At 32.6% G+C, this 16,311-nt stretch overlaps 1 protein-coding gene across 2 annotated transcripts; it reads right to left on the minus strand.

Annotated features, from left to right (window-relative positions):
• Positions 1-1,131: 1,131 nt before the first annotated feature.
• LOC106755201 (villin-4) lies at positions 1,132-14,025 on the minus strand. Of its 2 annotated transcripts, XM_014637314.2 has the most exons (24): positions 13,617-14,018; positions 11,926-12,027; positions 11,658-11,757; positions 11,165-11,233; positions 10,827-11,063; positions 10,519-10,696; positions 10,295-10,427; positions 9,294-9,459; positions 9,051-9,198; positions 8,802-8,902; positions 7,857-8,012; positions 7,207-7,275; positions 7,046-7,114; positions 6,809-6,946; positions 6,546-6,674; positions 5,362-5,509; positions 5,228-5,238; positions 3,967-4,107; positions 3,668-3,793; positions 3,526-3,591; positions 2,283-2,616; positions 1,961-2,163; positions 1,660-1,829; positions 1,132-1,546 (listed from the first exon to the last, which is right to left on the minus strand). In XM_014637314.2, exons 2-23 carry the CDS (start codon positions 11,979-11,981, stop codon positions 1,716-1,718), a joined length of 2,892 nt encoding a protein of 963 aa, XP_014492800.1. In that variant the 5' UTR covers positions 11,982-12,027; positions 13,617-14,018; the 3' UTR covers positions 1,132-1,546; positions 1,660-1,715. The 2 variants fall into 2 exon arrangements, with proteins under 2 accessions (XP_014492800.1, XP_022633907.1); XM_022778186.1 differs by lacking the exon at positions 1,132-1,546 and having other exon boundaries at positions 1,752-1,829; positions 1,961-2,077; positions 13,617-14,025.
• Between the last annotated feature and the right edge of the window lie 2,286 nt (positions 14,026-16,311).

The following is a 16,311-nucleotide window of genomic DNA, read 5'->3' on the forward strand; positions in this document are numbered from 1 at the left end:
TACAATAGTAACTATTTAATTTTATCTATTAAAATATTTTTTAATCTATCATATTCATTATATATACAGAAATTTTTCTTTCATTAATTTTTTTGAAACTCTTTATTTCAAACAACTGTACATTTTATTCTCCATTCTTCTAAATATATTCAAGAATTCTTCTTCAAATTCTCTCTCTAATCCAAACACTACCAAGTATATATAAGAAATAGTGATCTTCTTTTGAAATCAAGCAACACCTAAGCTATTTTCATCTACTAATGACATAAATGTTCAAACATAGATCACAAAATATAATCTCAATTCTTTTATATTTATTTCCAATTTTTATTATTTTATTGTGTAACCGACCTTAAAATACTCTAATATTGAATTCCAAAGAATTTACCAATGCTAATAGAATGCCAATAAATTATTATTTTAATTATGAGTTGTTGGTATAGCTTAGAAATCACTACTTAATTTTTTGAGAGAAAAACGATACCGACACCTCGAGCAATATGATAAAAAAATTATTAAAAAATGAATTTTAAGTAAAACATAATTTTATAAAATTGACTTGTAAAATAAAATTTATTCATCCTTATATATTATAAAATTCTCTTATCTCTAATTAATATAAAATTTTAAAAACATTTCTCTTATTTTCTCTTTTTTTTAAATGTATATAAATGACTTCAGTTTAGTTTCTGAAGTCATCCTTGTTTTTTAATTCTGGAATCTAACTTTCTAAAAAAAATCTCAAATATAAAAGCGCTACTGGAAAATAATTTGACAATAAAAATGGCGATGGGTGTAAATAGCAAAAACGGAAGGTTCATGTTCCAACAAATATTTGATCGAGTCAAATTTCTAATCACCTGTAATCCGGAAGTACTTTTCATTCTGTGAGCTTGGGTCACTTCTTATTCATTTAGAACTCCTGAAATGTAATTGAGCCCGTAGTTAGATTAGCCAAACTGAGGAATTTAGATTAAATTGCGGTAAATCATGGTTTCCCTAACGGTAAGGAAATTAGATTCTACATCAAGTCTAACGCTACTATAATACCAGATAAAATTGACAATGTAAGTTAACTTGTTACATGTATATTATTAAGCTGAGGAGAGGAAATCTGGTTCAAAAGTGCAATTGACAAAAAAGAATCACACTTTATTTCCAAAACAAATTACGAGTTGACTGATTGTTACACTCACTGTACACACTTCATCCTCAATATCAATACAACCTAAGTAGACCGAATTTGCAACCCAGATTGCGTTACCAAAACAATTTAAATTAAAAAATAAAATGAAGACTAACATGAGACCCCAAAAATAACAAAAATAAAAGCAAGCTCACAAACAAACTCTGGCCTATAAAATTAATGCCACACGCTAAATCAACAAAGAAATAACCCCTAAACATTCAAACCATTGGAAAGAGATGGAAGAGAGGTGGAAAATCTCTAGTTTCTCTTCATGAAAAGTTTTTTGGGAGCAGATGCAGCTATGCTAAAAAAAACACTGATGCTGTCCCCTTTTACTTCCACATGTTTAGTTCCTCACTGCAAAACAGAATAGCTCCGTTAAGGTCTAAGACAGACACTACAAGAAGTAAACACAAAAATGTCAACGAAAGAAAGAATAACTAAAACTTTATAATCAAAATTTATTCTACCTGCAACTTAAATAAACTGTAGGGAGATGACAGAAAGCTAAGTAAACTTTCAAGAATCAGAATAACTGAACAGCCATTTTGAGTTTGTTTTGTTTCCATTTGGGCAACTTGTAAAAGGCATCCTTGGACATCCCAAACTTCTCTTTGAACTCCGCAGATGATAGATAAGTCTGTATACATCATAGCACAAATAAATGAAATAAAAATTAATTTTTAATTGCAACCAAAAAAAATAAAGTTCACAACAAAAGGATGAAAAACAAGTATGGAAGAGATTTTATAGCCAGATAATCCCTTTTACCTCGCGCTTAGTCACATCAATACTTGTTACAGGATCTGTGGATGTTATTTTAAGGCGTTCATACGGATGAATCACAAGCCCTTCCTCATCTTCAACTTCATTCTCTTTCACATCTTCCTGTATGGTAAGAGATTCAACTCTAGTGCCCACAGAATTCTCCTTGTCAATTTTATCAGGGTTTGATTTAGGCATTACTGGACTCACTTCACATTGCAACAACCAAATAAACAGAAAGCATATTTTTAAGTAAATTATAACACTAAAAGCATTACTCAAAGAAGGAGAGGGAGAGGGACGTTCAATTATCTCATCTATTGTTTACCTTTAAGTGACCGAGGTATCATAGTTTCCCGTGCTGAAGGTGGCTGTTCAAAAGAAGAACTAAGTGCTGCAATGGCTGCAGATTTTGGTGCCAGTATTGCAGAGTCTGGTGTCACGGATTTTGGATAGAGCTTTCTAACTACTGGAGGTGGGGTTGAAAGGTTCCTAGCATTAGGATTCTCGAAAGTAGCTGCCAGAGCATTAAAGGCTGGAGACCTGCCCCTCACACGAACACGATCAGGACTGACAGACATGCTGCGGGAAGAACGCTGGGATTTATCTGGCACACTACTTGACCTTCCCCCATAAGATACCGGTGTTCTCCGTTTGGGTTTCTGAAATATACAAGGTGTTCAACAACCAAAAAGAAAAAAAAAATGCAAATAGAAACAAAAATACACTGAAGTATTTTTCCCTCCAAAGTCCCAAGGCAGAGCGGATTAAAACATCAAGTGCATCAGTAAGATCAGAGGTTAAAATCTAAACTATTTACATTACATCTATATCATGAAATAAGTATATCTGAAACCCACTCAAGTTTGTATCCATATATTGATGTCAGACAATTGACCCACCCAATCATTACTCAGATCAATTTTTCTTCCCTAAACAGTAGATATGCGTAGATTAATAATTTTCTTCATAAGAATACATCGTGATTTTTATTTTCTTTATAAGCATACAGTTTGATAAACCTGAGATTTTTATTTTCCAAATAAACAGCCCACCAAAATTTACTTTCCAAATATCCTACATTTGTTATGTAGCATTAGGAATGTATGTATATAAGTTTCTAATAGGTAAATATAAGTAAGATTAGGCTATAATTTGTTGAAGTAAAAAAATAATCTTCTTTCATAAAATAGTTTTCTGCTCTTTTTTTTAGTGGAACTATTAGAACATTTTCTACCACCCTTATGAATTTAATTTATTTATATGATAGGCACTGAAAATGCAAAATGACTACATTATATTGACTACAACATTTTCCACACAACCTAAATTAGCAGCAGCTATCGTGGATCCTTAAAATTGAATGTGCTATTGTGCTAACGATAATTTACTACATAAAAGGGGTCACGAAAAACCCATTTTATGTTGAATCGGAACATCATTCCCTGTTTTTCTAACAAGTTAAGAATAGTGAAATTTTGACTTTTTGAGTTTGAATAAATATTTTAAGCAAGGAAAATTTAATTAGTAATTAGTGATTGTAAGAGGGGGGCAGGGGGAATATGCCTTACATCCAAAACGGGAGCACCCCCACTTTTCACAAGCGTTAGCTTCCTTTGGAATGAGTTTCCCAGCATCTGCAAAGTAAAACGAATTGCCAATAGTCAGGATCTTAAAACGACCAGCAGTCATCAATATTACATGAGAACTTACAGCAGATTTAGCAGAATCCCATTTAAAGAAGCGCGTGAAAAAAGGTGGCTCACTCCCTTCCATGATAACATATATTGGAGCTACACGAGATAACTTTTCTAGAAGAAAATCATGCTCAAGAAATTTCTGTTCAAAATTAAAAAGAAGTCAATAAATTCACGCATGACATGTGATGTTTAAGACACACGAATGCTTAAGCAAAGCCTAACGATTTTCTAATGATACATGTCGATGTCTTCAAAACACTACCCACTAAATTATAGTAGCATGTGGATGGCTTCCAGTAAAACCAGTCATACCTCGCCAACTGTTAGAGCCTGCAATCTACTTTTGGAGTCAACCTGCTGTCCAACCCAGACAAAGATTTCCGAATGACAATCCAAGATGAAAATGTCTTCTGTCATCAAATCATCCTGGGAGAAGTTGTATACCTCTGTCACCTGAAAGTATTGCTTTGAATTAATGCATTGTAGCAGAAAATAATCCAAGTAATTTATCTTCATAAGCACCATAGCCCACTGGAGTAAATTAACCCTAAAGAATTCATGAATGTGTTTGTAATTTAAGCCAAGGTATCAAAAAGGTGTTCCATAGCTCATTGGCCAGACTCAACCTTCGCTAGAATACATTTTAAAGGAAATGTGAACCACTTTGCAGTGATCAAGCATATCTACTAAGTCCCTAAAACTTGATATTTACGTTGGTTTGAAGTATTTGCTCTATTTTGCTGCTCAAGTGCTCATTATACGACTAGTAATGTAAATTTGACTTCGAATTATATTTGTTGCAATGTCATAATACATGTCAAAACAGACATCTAATTGAGTAACTTGACTGTAATAGCACATAATAAACTAGTTTGGTGACCCGTGCAATGCATGGATTTATCAGTAAAGAGCTTGATCAGACAGAAATGCATAAGAATTATTGTAGAGGAAAGAGAAAAGTCAAACAAAATGGACACGTGACATATGACAATAGGAGAGAGGGATGCTGGAATCAAGGAGCAGGGTTGAATATGAGGACAGACAAAGAGATTGAGGATGAGAGGTCACTGGGAAAATAGTCAATGGACTTAGGGTTGCTTACAAGCTTAGGCCTTGGAGAAAGATAGTTCACTGCTTCACAAATATCTGTCCTTGTTTTATTCTCATACTAGTCTTTACATTTTCTTCTTCAACTCTTACTTTCGTAACAGTAGCAATGCTCCCCAATTTGCATACTGATCATTCATCGATATCATCACTAATCAATTTTCTCAGAGTTTGGGTCTTTCAAACTGTATTTAATCCCTGTCTGGGTCTTATGGCTTACATTATCCAACAGTATCAGGCTGATCAAACTAGCATCTATTTTAATAGAAATAATGTGTCTCTTGTGTTTATGAAATTTGTCACTAAGCTTTTACTTATGACAAGCGACCAGACAAGTTATAAATAATATATTTTGAGGCAAGGTATGAAGTTATAGTTTAATGCTCCTTAATACACCATTGCATCTCCATAAATTCCAAAACCATGTATGCAGAAACTAGAACTTAAGATCAGTGGTTATACTCACCTTTAAATTTCCTGCACATTGCCCAGTAAGGTATTGGAAGAAAACCATCAAAAGCAAGTCAGCTCTTTGCCTTCAGAAAGGGGATGGAAAACACAGATAAATATTAGTTTAGCAAGCAAAAAACTATCTCTTACCTTTTGAGAAGTGACAAGAAAATAGGTGAGGATCACTTTCAGCCTCTCTAAGGATCTTTTGACTGGGATATTCTGATTTTCCTCCTAACAAATCCCAAAACTGTTCAGATTCAGAACCTTCCCTCTGTGGTTTGGATTGTAAATTTGGCTGCAGAAATTGGTAGCATATATAAGAACCAGATAAACAGATACAAAATATATTTAATGTGAAGGTAAATATACTTTCCTCCCTTCGAAATTCCATAGTTACATTGTCACCTTCTCTAATTTTAGAAGCTACACTCTCGTTCCTTAAGGTAAACAGACCCTATAGTGAAAGTGAGAAACTACAAACAACCCTAGGGACATATTTCCTCAATGAAACTTTTAATATCACTAGCAACTACTTTAGAACATCCTATTATTGGTTTAGTATCTTCAGAAAATGAAATAATATTTTAAACATTTCCTAGCTTTGAAACTAAACCCAAAATCAGTATTTCATCCTTCCATGTCTTTAAGTTGAAAGATCGGAAATTAATTGCCAATGATGTGAGAATCACAAAGATATTAAAGGCTGTCCTAAAGCATTTATCAGGGTAGGAAGTGTAATTTAGTCAATTAATCCCTTTAAAAAATTTGAAAGTTAAATTTCGCATAGATGAGTAGGCTAATATAATTTTTTTAATATCAATATAACTTCCAAGTGCTGGTATAAATGCATCACAATTTTCTCACTAATTATATTCTTAATAAATAAATTTAAATTTAACTCAACCCTATAAAGTCGATTTACAAAGAAAGATTTGTACCCACTTGTATGCTATAATTTGGCCATATATTTAGTCAATGTGGGATCTACAACAAATCTAGCATACCTAGGTAGATAGTTGTGAGTGGTCCAATAGCAAATGGTATAATAAGTCCAACAAACCTTACTAAAATAAACTCTGATATCATATTAAATTATAGCAAAAAGAGAGACATTGGGATGAAACCAAGTTCATGAGATAACATGCATGGTTTATTTATATAAGAATACAGAATCAATATAATAATTACAAAATATTTTATATCCTCCAATGTGTTATGGGAATAAATAAAAATGTTCCAGATAATACATATATAATCTAGATATTTCTGATTATATAAGAGTTGTTCCTTATTTCTATGACTATAACATATATCTTATGTAAATAAAAAACCTTTATCAAATCCAGCATCCTCTCAACAAGTTCCTGATCTTCTGCACTAGTAGAGTTTCCAGACCAAGTAAAGACAGCTGGCCCATTATGAAGTATGTAACAATACGAGGAATTCAAGGAAGACGCAACCTGGTTTATACAAGAATATGAAATAAAGAAAAAATTAATAACATAAATAAACTTGTACATTCGTGTGTGTTGCTGAATAAAAAATGAGTGGATAAGCATAGATAGCACTACTACAAAAAGCAATCAGGGCATACTGGTTCAACTTGTATCGCTTGCATATTGTCTGGTCCAGAGCCTTGGATGCGGAACAATGCAACACCATTCTCATTGTATGTCTCATCAGGAATTTCCTTTCCAGCAATGTAAGCCTTGTATCCTTCACCAAGCCCACCCTAATGATTAAAGGAAAGAAAAGTAAAATGGTCAGTAATTTACACACACTCACTAACAAGAATAATTCAGTTCCCAAAGGAAAGAAGAGTAAAATGAACCTTAAAAACAATGAAACTTTGAATGATAGAATGAAATTGAACCGGTTCATTGCCTTCATATATACGAGCCTACAGTTAATTAGACATGTATAATCAGTAAAGAGAGAAATGAGTACAAATATATTTCTGATAAAAGAAAAGGACAATTTCCAGAAAATTACCTGGCAAGCAAGAAACTTCATTGACTCAACCATTTTGCTTGCCAATGAGTTAGCTGAAGCTTGTTCTTCCTGTTTTTGACTAAAAGAGCTTGTAAACAATGCAGGCAATAGATTCACAAGACTCCAAAGGCAAATTTATAGCAAGACTGAAACAAATTTCCTATGCATTTATTTAACATTTTCTAGTCCTAGAACAGTTATTAGTGCTGCAAATAGTATAGTCATTTATAAAATATAGGTTACATTAATCTGTGCAGGCTCCAATGCTTAGAGAATTATTGATAGGTTCCTGTCTAGGACTATCTCTTATAAAATCGTGAGATGTTTACATTTCTAAAAAAGTCCCTACGATTTAAAAAGACAAATGACGCATGAAAAAATTTCAACAGGACCACTGAAAACAATAATTTGTTAGGTTCCAACACAGATTCAATTGAAAGAATAGATAATATATGGACCCAATTATAGTTTTGAATTATAGGGACCAATCTAAGAATACCCTAAACATAAAGGGGCGTGCAGATTAATTTAACTGCTACCGTATCTTTTAGCCACAGTTTATATGTGAGCATTTTGCCATCGGATTATTTGTCTATTTTATAATAAAATCACATATAAATGGAACTGGAATCAAATAATAAATACTTTACCTCAACACTATTTTTTCCAATCCACGTTCCAATAAGACAATCTTCTTTATCCTCTCCAGGATATGTATACTGAAAGATGTAGCAATCTCCACTATAAAATTTTGATTGATCAGAAGCTTGAAGAAGAATCTTTTCCTGACCGTTCACGCGCCAAACCTGTGCAGTTAGAGTAGAGTAAACTGTTGTCAACAAACAGAAGAAAAAAAGGTAACGTTTAGAACTGTATCACACCAAATCACCTCTCCAGAGTAATAAAGAGAAGTATAAATGAACCTTAATCTGCAAGCAGTAGAGGAGAAGAACAAATCCTAATAGTGTTGTGTTTTGTTTATTCACACAAAAACGACAATCAATGGCACCATTTTCGTTTTAAANAAAAAAAAAAAAAAAAAAAAACACACCCCTTTGAACTTGCCAACTCAATGGCAAGCTCGCAAGTTTGGTTGAGATTATTGTGTTTGCAGCAAGCCAACAGATCCTGCTCCAAAATCAAGTTTGCTTATGATTTAACTCGAGCAAAGGTTATGGGAACAAAAAGTCATACGTTTTCAACACTCGATTTTGATAGTCATGCATATACATTCTAATTTGCACATGAAGTGGTATGCTTCCAATACTACACTAAATCGTTTTCATAATCTTAAATTCACTTTTTTAAAGAGGATATCAAGCAGTTACTTATTTAGTTCAATATGAATACCATGTAGTCAAAGTTTAACATATTCCAGATGTATGATAGAATGCAGCTCTTTTGTACAAAACCACTGGGTATTCTGCTTCTCTTCTAGATTAGAGATGGTGCTTTCAAGGATCTCACAATAGTTCTAACAAATTCTCACAGCAGATATAAATTAAACGAAATATAAAACCATTAACAAACTGAACAAAGTAAAGTTACATCAAGAAATATCAGTTTTGACAGATGATTTGCAACTAGCAGAGTACCTGCAAATGCCCTGTGCAATCAATGTGGGGTTGAGGTTCTTCCCTCACTGGATCAGCTTTCAACAAACCCTTCACATTTACTCCTTGACGTTTTAGAAGAGCTACAAAGTCAAAAGCAATAAGCAAGGGGAAAAATTTGAAATATACTATTGTAACATTATCAATGATGCTGCTGATGACAAAATTTATTGTAATAAAGATCACTTTAGGCACAATAAGCTAATAGCTGTAACATTTCTTAACACTTACCAGCTACCTTGCCACGACCATCTTCAGATACTGTTACATCAGTTGTCTGAGGCCAAGAATCAAATTTGGACCTGAACATTACTGTTTCAAATCCTTCTATCACACGAATTATTTGGGGTTTCAGTTTATCAATGCCTCTGACTAACTCCTGTTTTGGGGTCAAATGCAACAACAATCAAAACTTCCACTAAAACTAAACCTTATAGAAAAATGTTAAATGATACTATTAAAGAAATGTGTTACATCTGCAACTCCACTTGCACTTTTTCTTTCATCAAGAGAAGTATTTCTACCCATCCAGACAAACACTTCAAACCCACAATCAAGAATATAGCATTTATTTGTGTCTAGTAATTCTCTTTTCAAAGAATCAGCAGCCTCCACAGGTTCTGCTTGTCCCTTTTCAATGCTGCAAAATTATAATCTAGTCAGAAATAGATTTTAATACACCAGATGAATTCCATTAGTGTACTGACTAAATAATTAATATTACTTTTAAAATTCTCAGTATTATCTCATTTAGACCAAAAGTGTTGCAGATTTGCAAGTATTAACAATAGATTAAAATACGGTCTCACAAATCACAAATGCATTAAAAACAAGGGTAGATTCTTCTTTGATCTTTCAACCTTGTGCCATGTGTGGATGAACTCAACCTTAGAGACAGATAAAATATGTATGACCTCATATTTATGTGTACAAAACCACTTGCATTAAGAAAACTATCAAAAGATCATAAGACTCAGGAAATGTCTCGTGAGTATATCTTACAGCAAAAAAAAACAAGTTTAAACCTCACGCAATACCACAAAACTAAAAACTAACCAGGCTTTTCCTACAAACTGTTTAAGATTTTAATTTAATCATTATATTATTAGACGTTACAGAATATTTTAATGGGCATCCTCTGCAAGTCACGTGTCATTACAACCTTCCTTCTTAGTAGTTTACTTGACATCAGGGTTTTACAGTCAAAGTGTGAAATAAGGGGAGTCTCATTTGGAGGAGAGGAAGGGGGCGTTCCATTTACACCTTTTCAAACTCTAAGATACTAAAAATTAAAGAGTGTAACAAAAAAATTACCCTAAAACAATACGGGGAAGGAGAAGACTAAATAGCATGTAAGCATCAATTATCTTCATCCAAATGACATTTTAACTAAAAAATTAATAAAACAGACTGCAATTTAAAAAACAAAAACAAACAAACAAATTACTAGGGATAAAATAGAAATAACATATTACCAGAGCAGCTTCGGAGGGCTAGAATCAGTAGGCTTATCATCATCACCGGCTGTTTTTCTTGGAAGGGGAGCAAATCCCCCAAAGAAACCCCAGAATTCCCCAGTTTCAGGATCAGCCATCAACTTTCCATCCTCTACATGGAAGTGCGGGTATAGATATTCAATTCATAATAATCAGTAATAAACTTTAAATTTTAAAGCATCAAAATATATTTTTTCACTTACCAACAGCAGCTACATCACATTTTCCATCATGGTAGGTATCCTTAATATACTGTACAACTTCCAAAGCTTTAGCCCTTTCTTGGATTGATGAATTGGAACCATTAAATTGGAAAATCTTTGATTCAGTATCCAGAACAAAAATATCATCATGGTTCAGTGAAGCTCTAGCAAATGGAACCTATAACCAACACAAATTGTTACTAAACAAGAAGAAAACAATGTCTCTATATATTGATGCATCCCATTCAATGAAAACAAATACAAACAATACTTAAACCTCAATGGCAAAGGAATGAACTCAAACTTGCCTCTTTGACATGTACAACATGTTTTCCCCTGCATACAAACAACCGTGTCTTATGCTTTTCAGCCTCAGGATGTTGGAAACCAGAAGCAACTCCACCTTCTTGAGGGATAATACATGGTTTGAAATAAGACAGGAACTTTTCAGTTTCATGGCCTTGCACCTCACGATACTGAACAGCACGTCCTCCAAGAGCTGCATCTAGCTCAACTGTTTTGATGGCTGCAGCACCAGCTTCATCCTGTTTTAAATTTACATTCATTAGGTAACATGTTATAAAACTACAACTAGCTTTAAACCAGAAAAGTGTATATACATATACATATACAAAAAGAAGGTTACCTGACTGGTGTCTTTACCAAGCCAGTAATGGACATCATGGCGCAAAGCACCACTTTTTGATGCAGTTGTCTACAAACAAAGTATCAGAAACAAAATAATATTCATACTAGTTAAAAACTGATTCGTATGCAATGCAACTTTTTGAAGCAGTTGCCTACAAACAAAGTATCAGAAATAAAATAATATTCATTCCAGTGAAAAATTGTTTCATATACAATGCACAAGCAACTTACATAATGTAGCCAAAATAAGTTCTACTGAATAATATGAAGAGAGCTGAATCAATGTTTTCCAAAAAAAAATGAAGAAGGAATTGATCTACATGTCAATACATAACAATATTGTGTTTGTCGTGCCCCAACAACAATTACTTTTAAATTACAATGTTCATATAATACAATAAAATAAACAGAAATAGTAGCTTCCTAAAACAGAATATACCAATATGACTATAACATTTCAAGAATGAATAAGCAATTTCAAAATGGCCAACCTTTAAGATCACATAGGAGTCTCCAGTGAAAAATTTCCCATAAGAGGACTTTGGAACAGGAACTGGATTAAAATTCTCAATACGCCATATCTCAAGTCCACTGTACATGGTTAAGGAAAACAATGCACTGGGTACAGATCCAACATCAAAGCATCAAATTGAAAAAACATGGCATAACCAAATGAAGCAGAAACCTTGAACAAATCTTATACATATGAAAATTTGATAAATAGTGAAAAGCACAATATGTAATCAAGAAGTAGGATACGCCTTTTGTCCAGCTCCCTGAAAAGCTGGATCCAGATCTCTCATGGAAACTGCCATAATATTCTTCTAGTAGCTAGAGTAAATATTGAAAAAAAAAATTGCCCTGAAGAAACCATAAATAATATAATGAATGATTAGAAATGTGAGATCAAAATAACAATTTTCCGAAGCTCTGACAATAGAGGATGAAAAAGGAAGTGTAAATGCTTCCCCAAACAATTTCAACAAAGAAATTCTGGCACTACAACTACTCTATTCAAACAGTATAGAAGTTTCTCAGCAATCGGAATAGTTTATACACAAGATCAGCACCGGTAACTGATTTGCAGCCGATGAGCAATAAAAGAAAAGGGAAAGAGCAGGCACGGCTAATTGTAGCTGTTACATATTTTGTTCCCTCTACCATTAGGAGTTCCAAGTAAATAAAGAGCTTATTTACCTAAATCCATGTTTACAAGTTAAGAAAGATGTATCACAAAGAAAGAATAAGAAAAGGTACGCATTCTTAAGCATGTCAATGTCAGCAACTAGACACTCCCTTCTGGTTGTTCACAAGCAGGTAAAGAAATTGCACTTTCAATAAGTACAGATGTCTTTTCATAGAAGTTTCTTAATAACAGACAAAAGCATAACAGAAAAATGCATCTTGTGTCACCATGTCCGTCCTGCATACCTATCTAATAGCGCTAATATTTTGATAGCCATCAATTGCTACAAGTTTAAGTTATGTGATACGTACACGAAGAAAACACATACATAATCACTTTTGCAACCAACACAGCCTTTGCACTGCACTGAACAAAATTTAACTAATTCGAGGAGAATTGCCATTAGCAATTCTACTATTCTGAAATAATTGCCTGATAATATCAAATCAGAAAACAGACAGAGAGAGAAAGAGGTGAAAGGAGCTAATATCCACCATTCAATCTTACATAGAATAAATTTAATTAAAATTAATTTCGATCATCTAAATAAAAATGAACGGTCAAGATTAACTCATTGTACCTATCACTCTCCCTAATAAAATATATAAACCACATAGGATAACTGATCCAATGCCAAAGCAGCTTCAGAACCAAAGGCATCCAATGTTGAATTTTGTCAAAACAAGAGAAAGAAACCAAAATCCCGGAACCCTCCTCGTAGACGACACACCCCACCGCATCAGCGTGCCACGAAATGCACACACCCATGACAGATACCCATTCAAAAAAAAAAAACGCCACCGCAGTAACAATAAAGCACAGAGAAACTACCCGTATACCTAGGTAGTAGCTGACACGTATATCAAAAAATAATACGCCACACTATCACTTGACTGATCCCGAAAAACACGACGACGCCAAAAACGCTCAAACACTTCCCTGCGATGTCGTTCCATTCCCCAAAATCTCTAACATCAATATCTATGAATTTGAAAAATAATAATAATAATAATTAAACAAATAAACACACACGGAGGCAGGCAGCAGGCAGGCATACAGATTTTTCGGCATCCGAAAAACAAGAAAGAAAGAAAAACGCAAAATCCGATTCAGGAAATAGATTCGGGAAATTCAAGTCCAATCGCACTTCAGACCAATCAGAAACAGATCGAAATTCGAACAGAGTAAAAAACAATAAAAATTAAACACAAAAAACTGTCACTGAAAACCAAAGTAACGAAAACAGATTGGAGGAGCTTCGTACCTGGAGAAAGAAGAAGCAGAGATACAGCACCAATCGATTTTGTCGTAACAAAAAAACAATAAAAAAAAAAAAACACAACCTCAAGCTGAGAAATCCGGAATCGCGAAATTCAAAAAAAAAAAAGTTTAAAAAAAGTGAATGAATCGGAATGAATAGGAGGCACAGATCCAATGAGATGAGCAGAATTGGAGGGTTTTAGCGGCTGCAGAAAACGGAAGGAAAAGGAAGGTGGCGGAAAGTGAGAAGAGGAAAGTGGGGACTGAAGAAGAAGAAGAAAAGAAAGAAGAAATGTAGAGAGAGAAAGAATATTTAGGAGGAAAAGAAAAGAAGATGAAGAAAAAATCAAAAAAGCAAACAAATGAGGTGTGAGAGAGAGAGAATGTGTGTGAGAAAGCGAGGGAATGATGAAATGCCAGGCGTGCTTATCACTAACGGCAACATAACCTCAACCCCACACTACACCACACACATGAACTGTAAAACTGAGTTTTTAATATTTTTCTTTTCAGCATCCAGATTAAATAATTAATAAATTAATAATCTCTTTTTTTTAATTATTTTTCGGTTTCTGTTCTTGACTCGTCACATAAGTTGAATAATTACTTTGTGGGACAGAAGAAAAAAAAAAAGGTACTTATTGTAATGGTGATTGTTGTCCTTGTTGTTGTTTCCCACAGTCTGTGTTTCAGGTGTTACTTTGTAGCATTTTTTGCACATAGCACAACGATGTGTTACTCTTGGTGAAATTTGAACATTTTCTAAAAATAAGTTTTTTTTTTTTAATGTAGTGGTATCGAGTTAGATAGTAATTAAATGCAAATAATTAGGTTTAACATTAGAAGTTGAGTTGGTTTAGATAGAGTCAATAATTTGCTAATTATGTTCCGATGGCCATGAGAGAGTAAAAAAAAATATAAAAACGATGATTTTTTTTAATTTTAGGAAGAAAAATATGAAACTTGTTTCCTATTATTCTCTCCTATTTCTTTTATTCTGAATAAAATTAAAGACATGTAAAAAGCTTAGAGTATTAATAATAAAAAAAAAAGACATCAAAAACAATATTTGAAACCGTTGAAGAAAATTTCTGACCATGCGTTACATGCAACAAAATCATATATTTAGATGTATTCATTTAGTGTTAAATAAATATATGAAAAAAAAATGTATGTTGTCTCGAATAGAAATAAATCTCCAATCATTTTACTTTATTTAATCATGCCATTTAAAGTAATTGTTCATTTAATTAAGACTTTATTTTGAATGATTACATTTTTATTTAAAGTTCAGCTTTTAAAGAGTTATAGATAAATAATGTTAACTAAATTGTTTAATTAGTATTAACTAATTTGATTTCTTATATTGTATTCCAAATCAGAAGCAAATACTGAAAACTTAATTATTAAACATTTGAAAAAAAATAGTTAATTAATATTTAAGCATGGTTTGATAAAATATTTAAGCATGCATGCAAAGAAGGGTCAGTGATGAATTGATTAAGAATTGAATTTTGATTTGTTGTAAAAGTTGAATTGTGATTTGGGTATTGTTTGATAGTGAAATGCAACGGAGAAAGGATGAGAAGGCAAAAGGTCGGTCACCGGCTAATGCTATTATTATTCGTGTAAATTGCCATAACCCCTAATGTGAGTGGGTCTCTATATGCTTCCTACTCACTTTAGTATCAAAAAAGTATCATGCCCCTTATTCAACTTTTTCCTCTTTTTTATCTATGGAAAAAATGCAAAATTCTTTTTCAATTATTTTTTATTTTTAAATCTTTAAATGATTTGTTTATATTATAATAAAAGTTGCATGTGTATTGTAAAGTGAGATTGTATTAGTAAAAATGTTTCATAAAATTAAGTTATAAGAAAATACATTAAAATAGAAGATAGAAGCAAAATCTAAAAATATTATGCTTTATAATAATATATATTAATAATGATGAATGGACAACTTCCCTACCCAGAAAAGCTTCAGTCTAATTCTCATAATAGTAATAATAAATAAAACTTGTACTGATGTGTAAGATGTTAGAAATATAAAACTGCATCACTCTATTTAATGCTTCCATGAGTGTGAACAATGTAAGTCACACATCACGTGAGAAAACAACACTCCAACCCCGACACATTGCCAAAACCCTAGGACTCTGTCATTGTAATATGAGAATATTAATCTTAACAGTTTTTTGAAAGAGACGATCAGAAAAATAAATAAATAAAATAGTATTGGGTGGATTAAAGGGTCTATACAGAAAAACAAATTATATTATAGATATAAAATGCATTTTTTCGAATTTAATAGTTTATGATTATTTTCAAAGTATTTAAACTTTCTATTATTAATTTACAACTTTGAGTATCATTTTCACCCAATTTGTGGCAGTAATTATCATACTATTCTGTCCTTTGCAGTTTATTTTTTTCATCTTGTAATGTGGTTTTATTTAATTTGCTATGGCGTATATTTGTAGTCACTTTTTTCAGAAAAAAATAATAATAATAACGTTGCCCTTTTACGATAGTTTATATCTTTCAATCCATACTTTTCTAAATTTAAGTTTAATTAGAAAGTGAGAAAAAAATGCATATAACAATATACTGAGCTATGTAGAATAATAATAATAATAATATGAGTATAAATTTTACTATTATCTTCAAATGAAAAATTATATTTATCTTTTTATTTT

This window comes from Vigna radiata, unplaced genomic scaffold, assembly GCF_000741045.1.
Source record: "Vigna radiata var. radiata cultivar VC1973A unplaced genomic scaffold, Vradiata_ver6 scaffold_264, whole genome shotgun sequence".
NCBI classification, from domain to species: Eukaryota; Viridiplantae; Streptophyta; class Magnoliopsida; order Fabales; family Fabaceae; genus Vigna; species Vigna radiata.

What these genes read in the sequence shown, in the direction of transcription:
- LOC106755201 (XM_014637314.2), bottom strand. Translation starts at nt 11,981, where the DNA reads ATGGCAGTTTCCATGAGAGATCTGGATCCAGCTTTTCAGGGAGCTGGA. An exon ending in ACTCCTATGTGATCTTAAAG is followed by an intron (nt 11,234 to 11,657) that starts GTTGGCCATTTT and finishes CTTTGTTTGTAG; the next exon opens with ACAACTGCATCAAAAAGTGG. An exon ending in TTGGTAAAGACACCAGTCAG is followed by an intron (nt 11,064 to 11,164) that starts GTAACCTTCTTT and finishes AATTTAAAACAG; the next exon opens with GATGAAGCTGGTGCTGCAGC.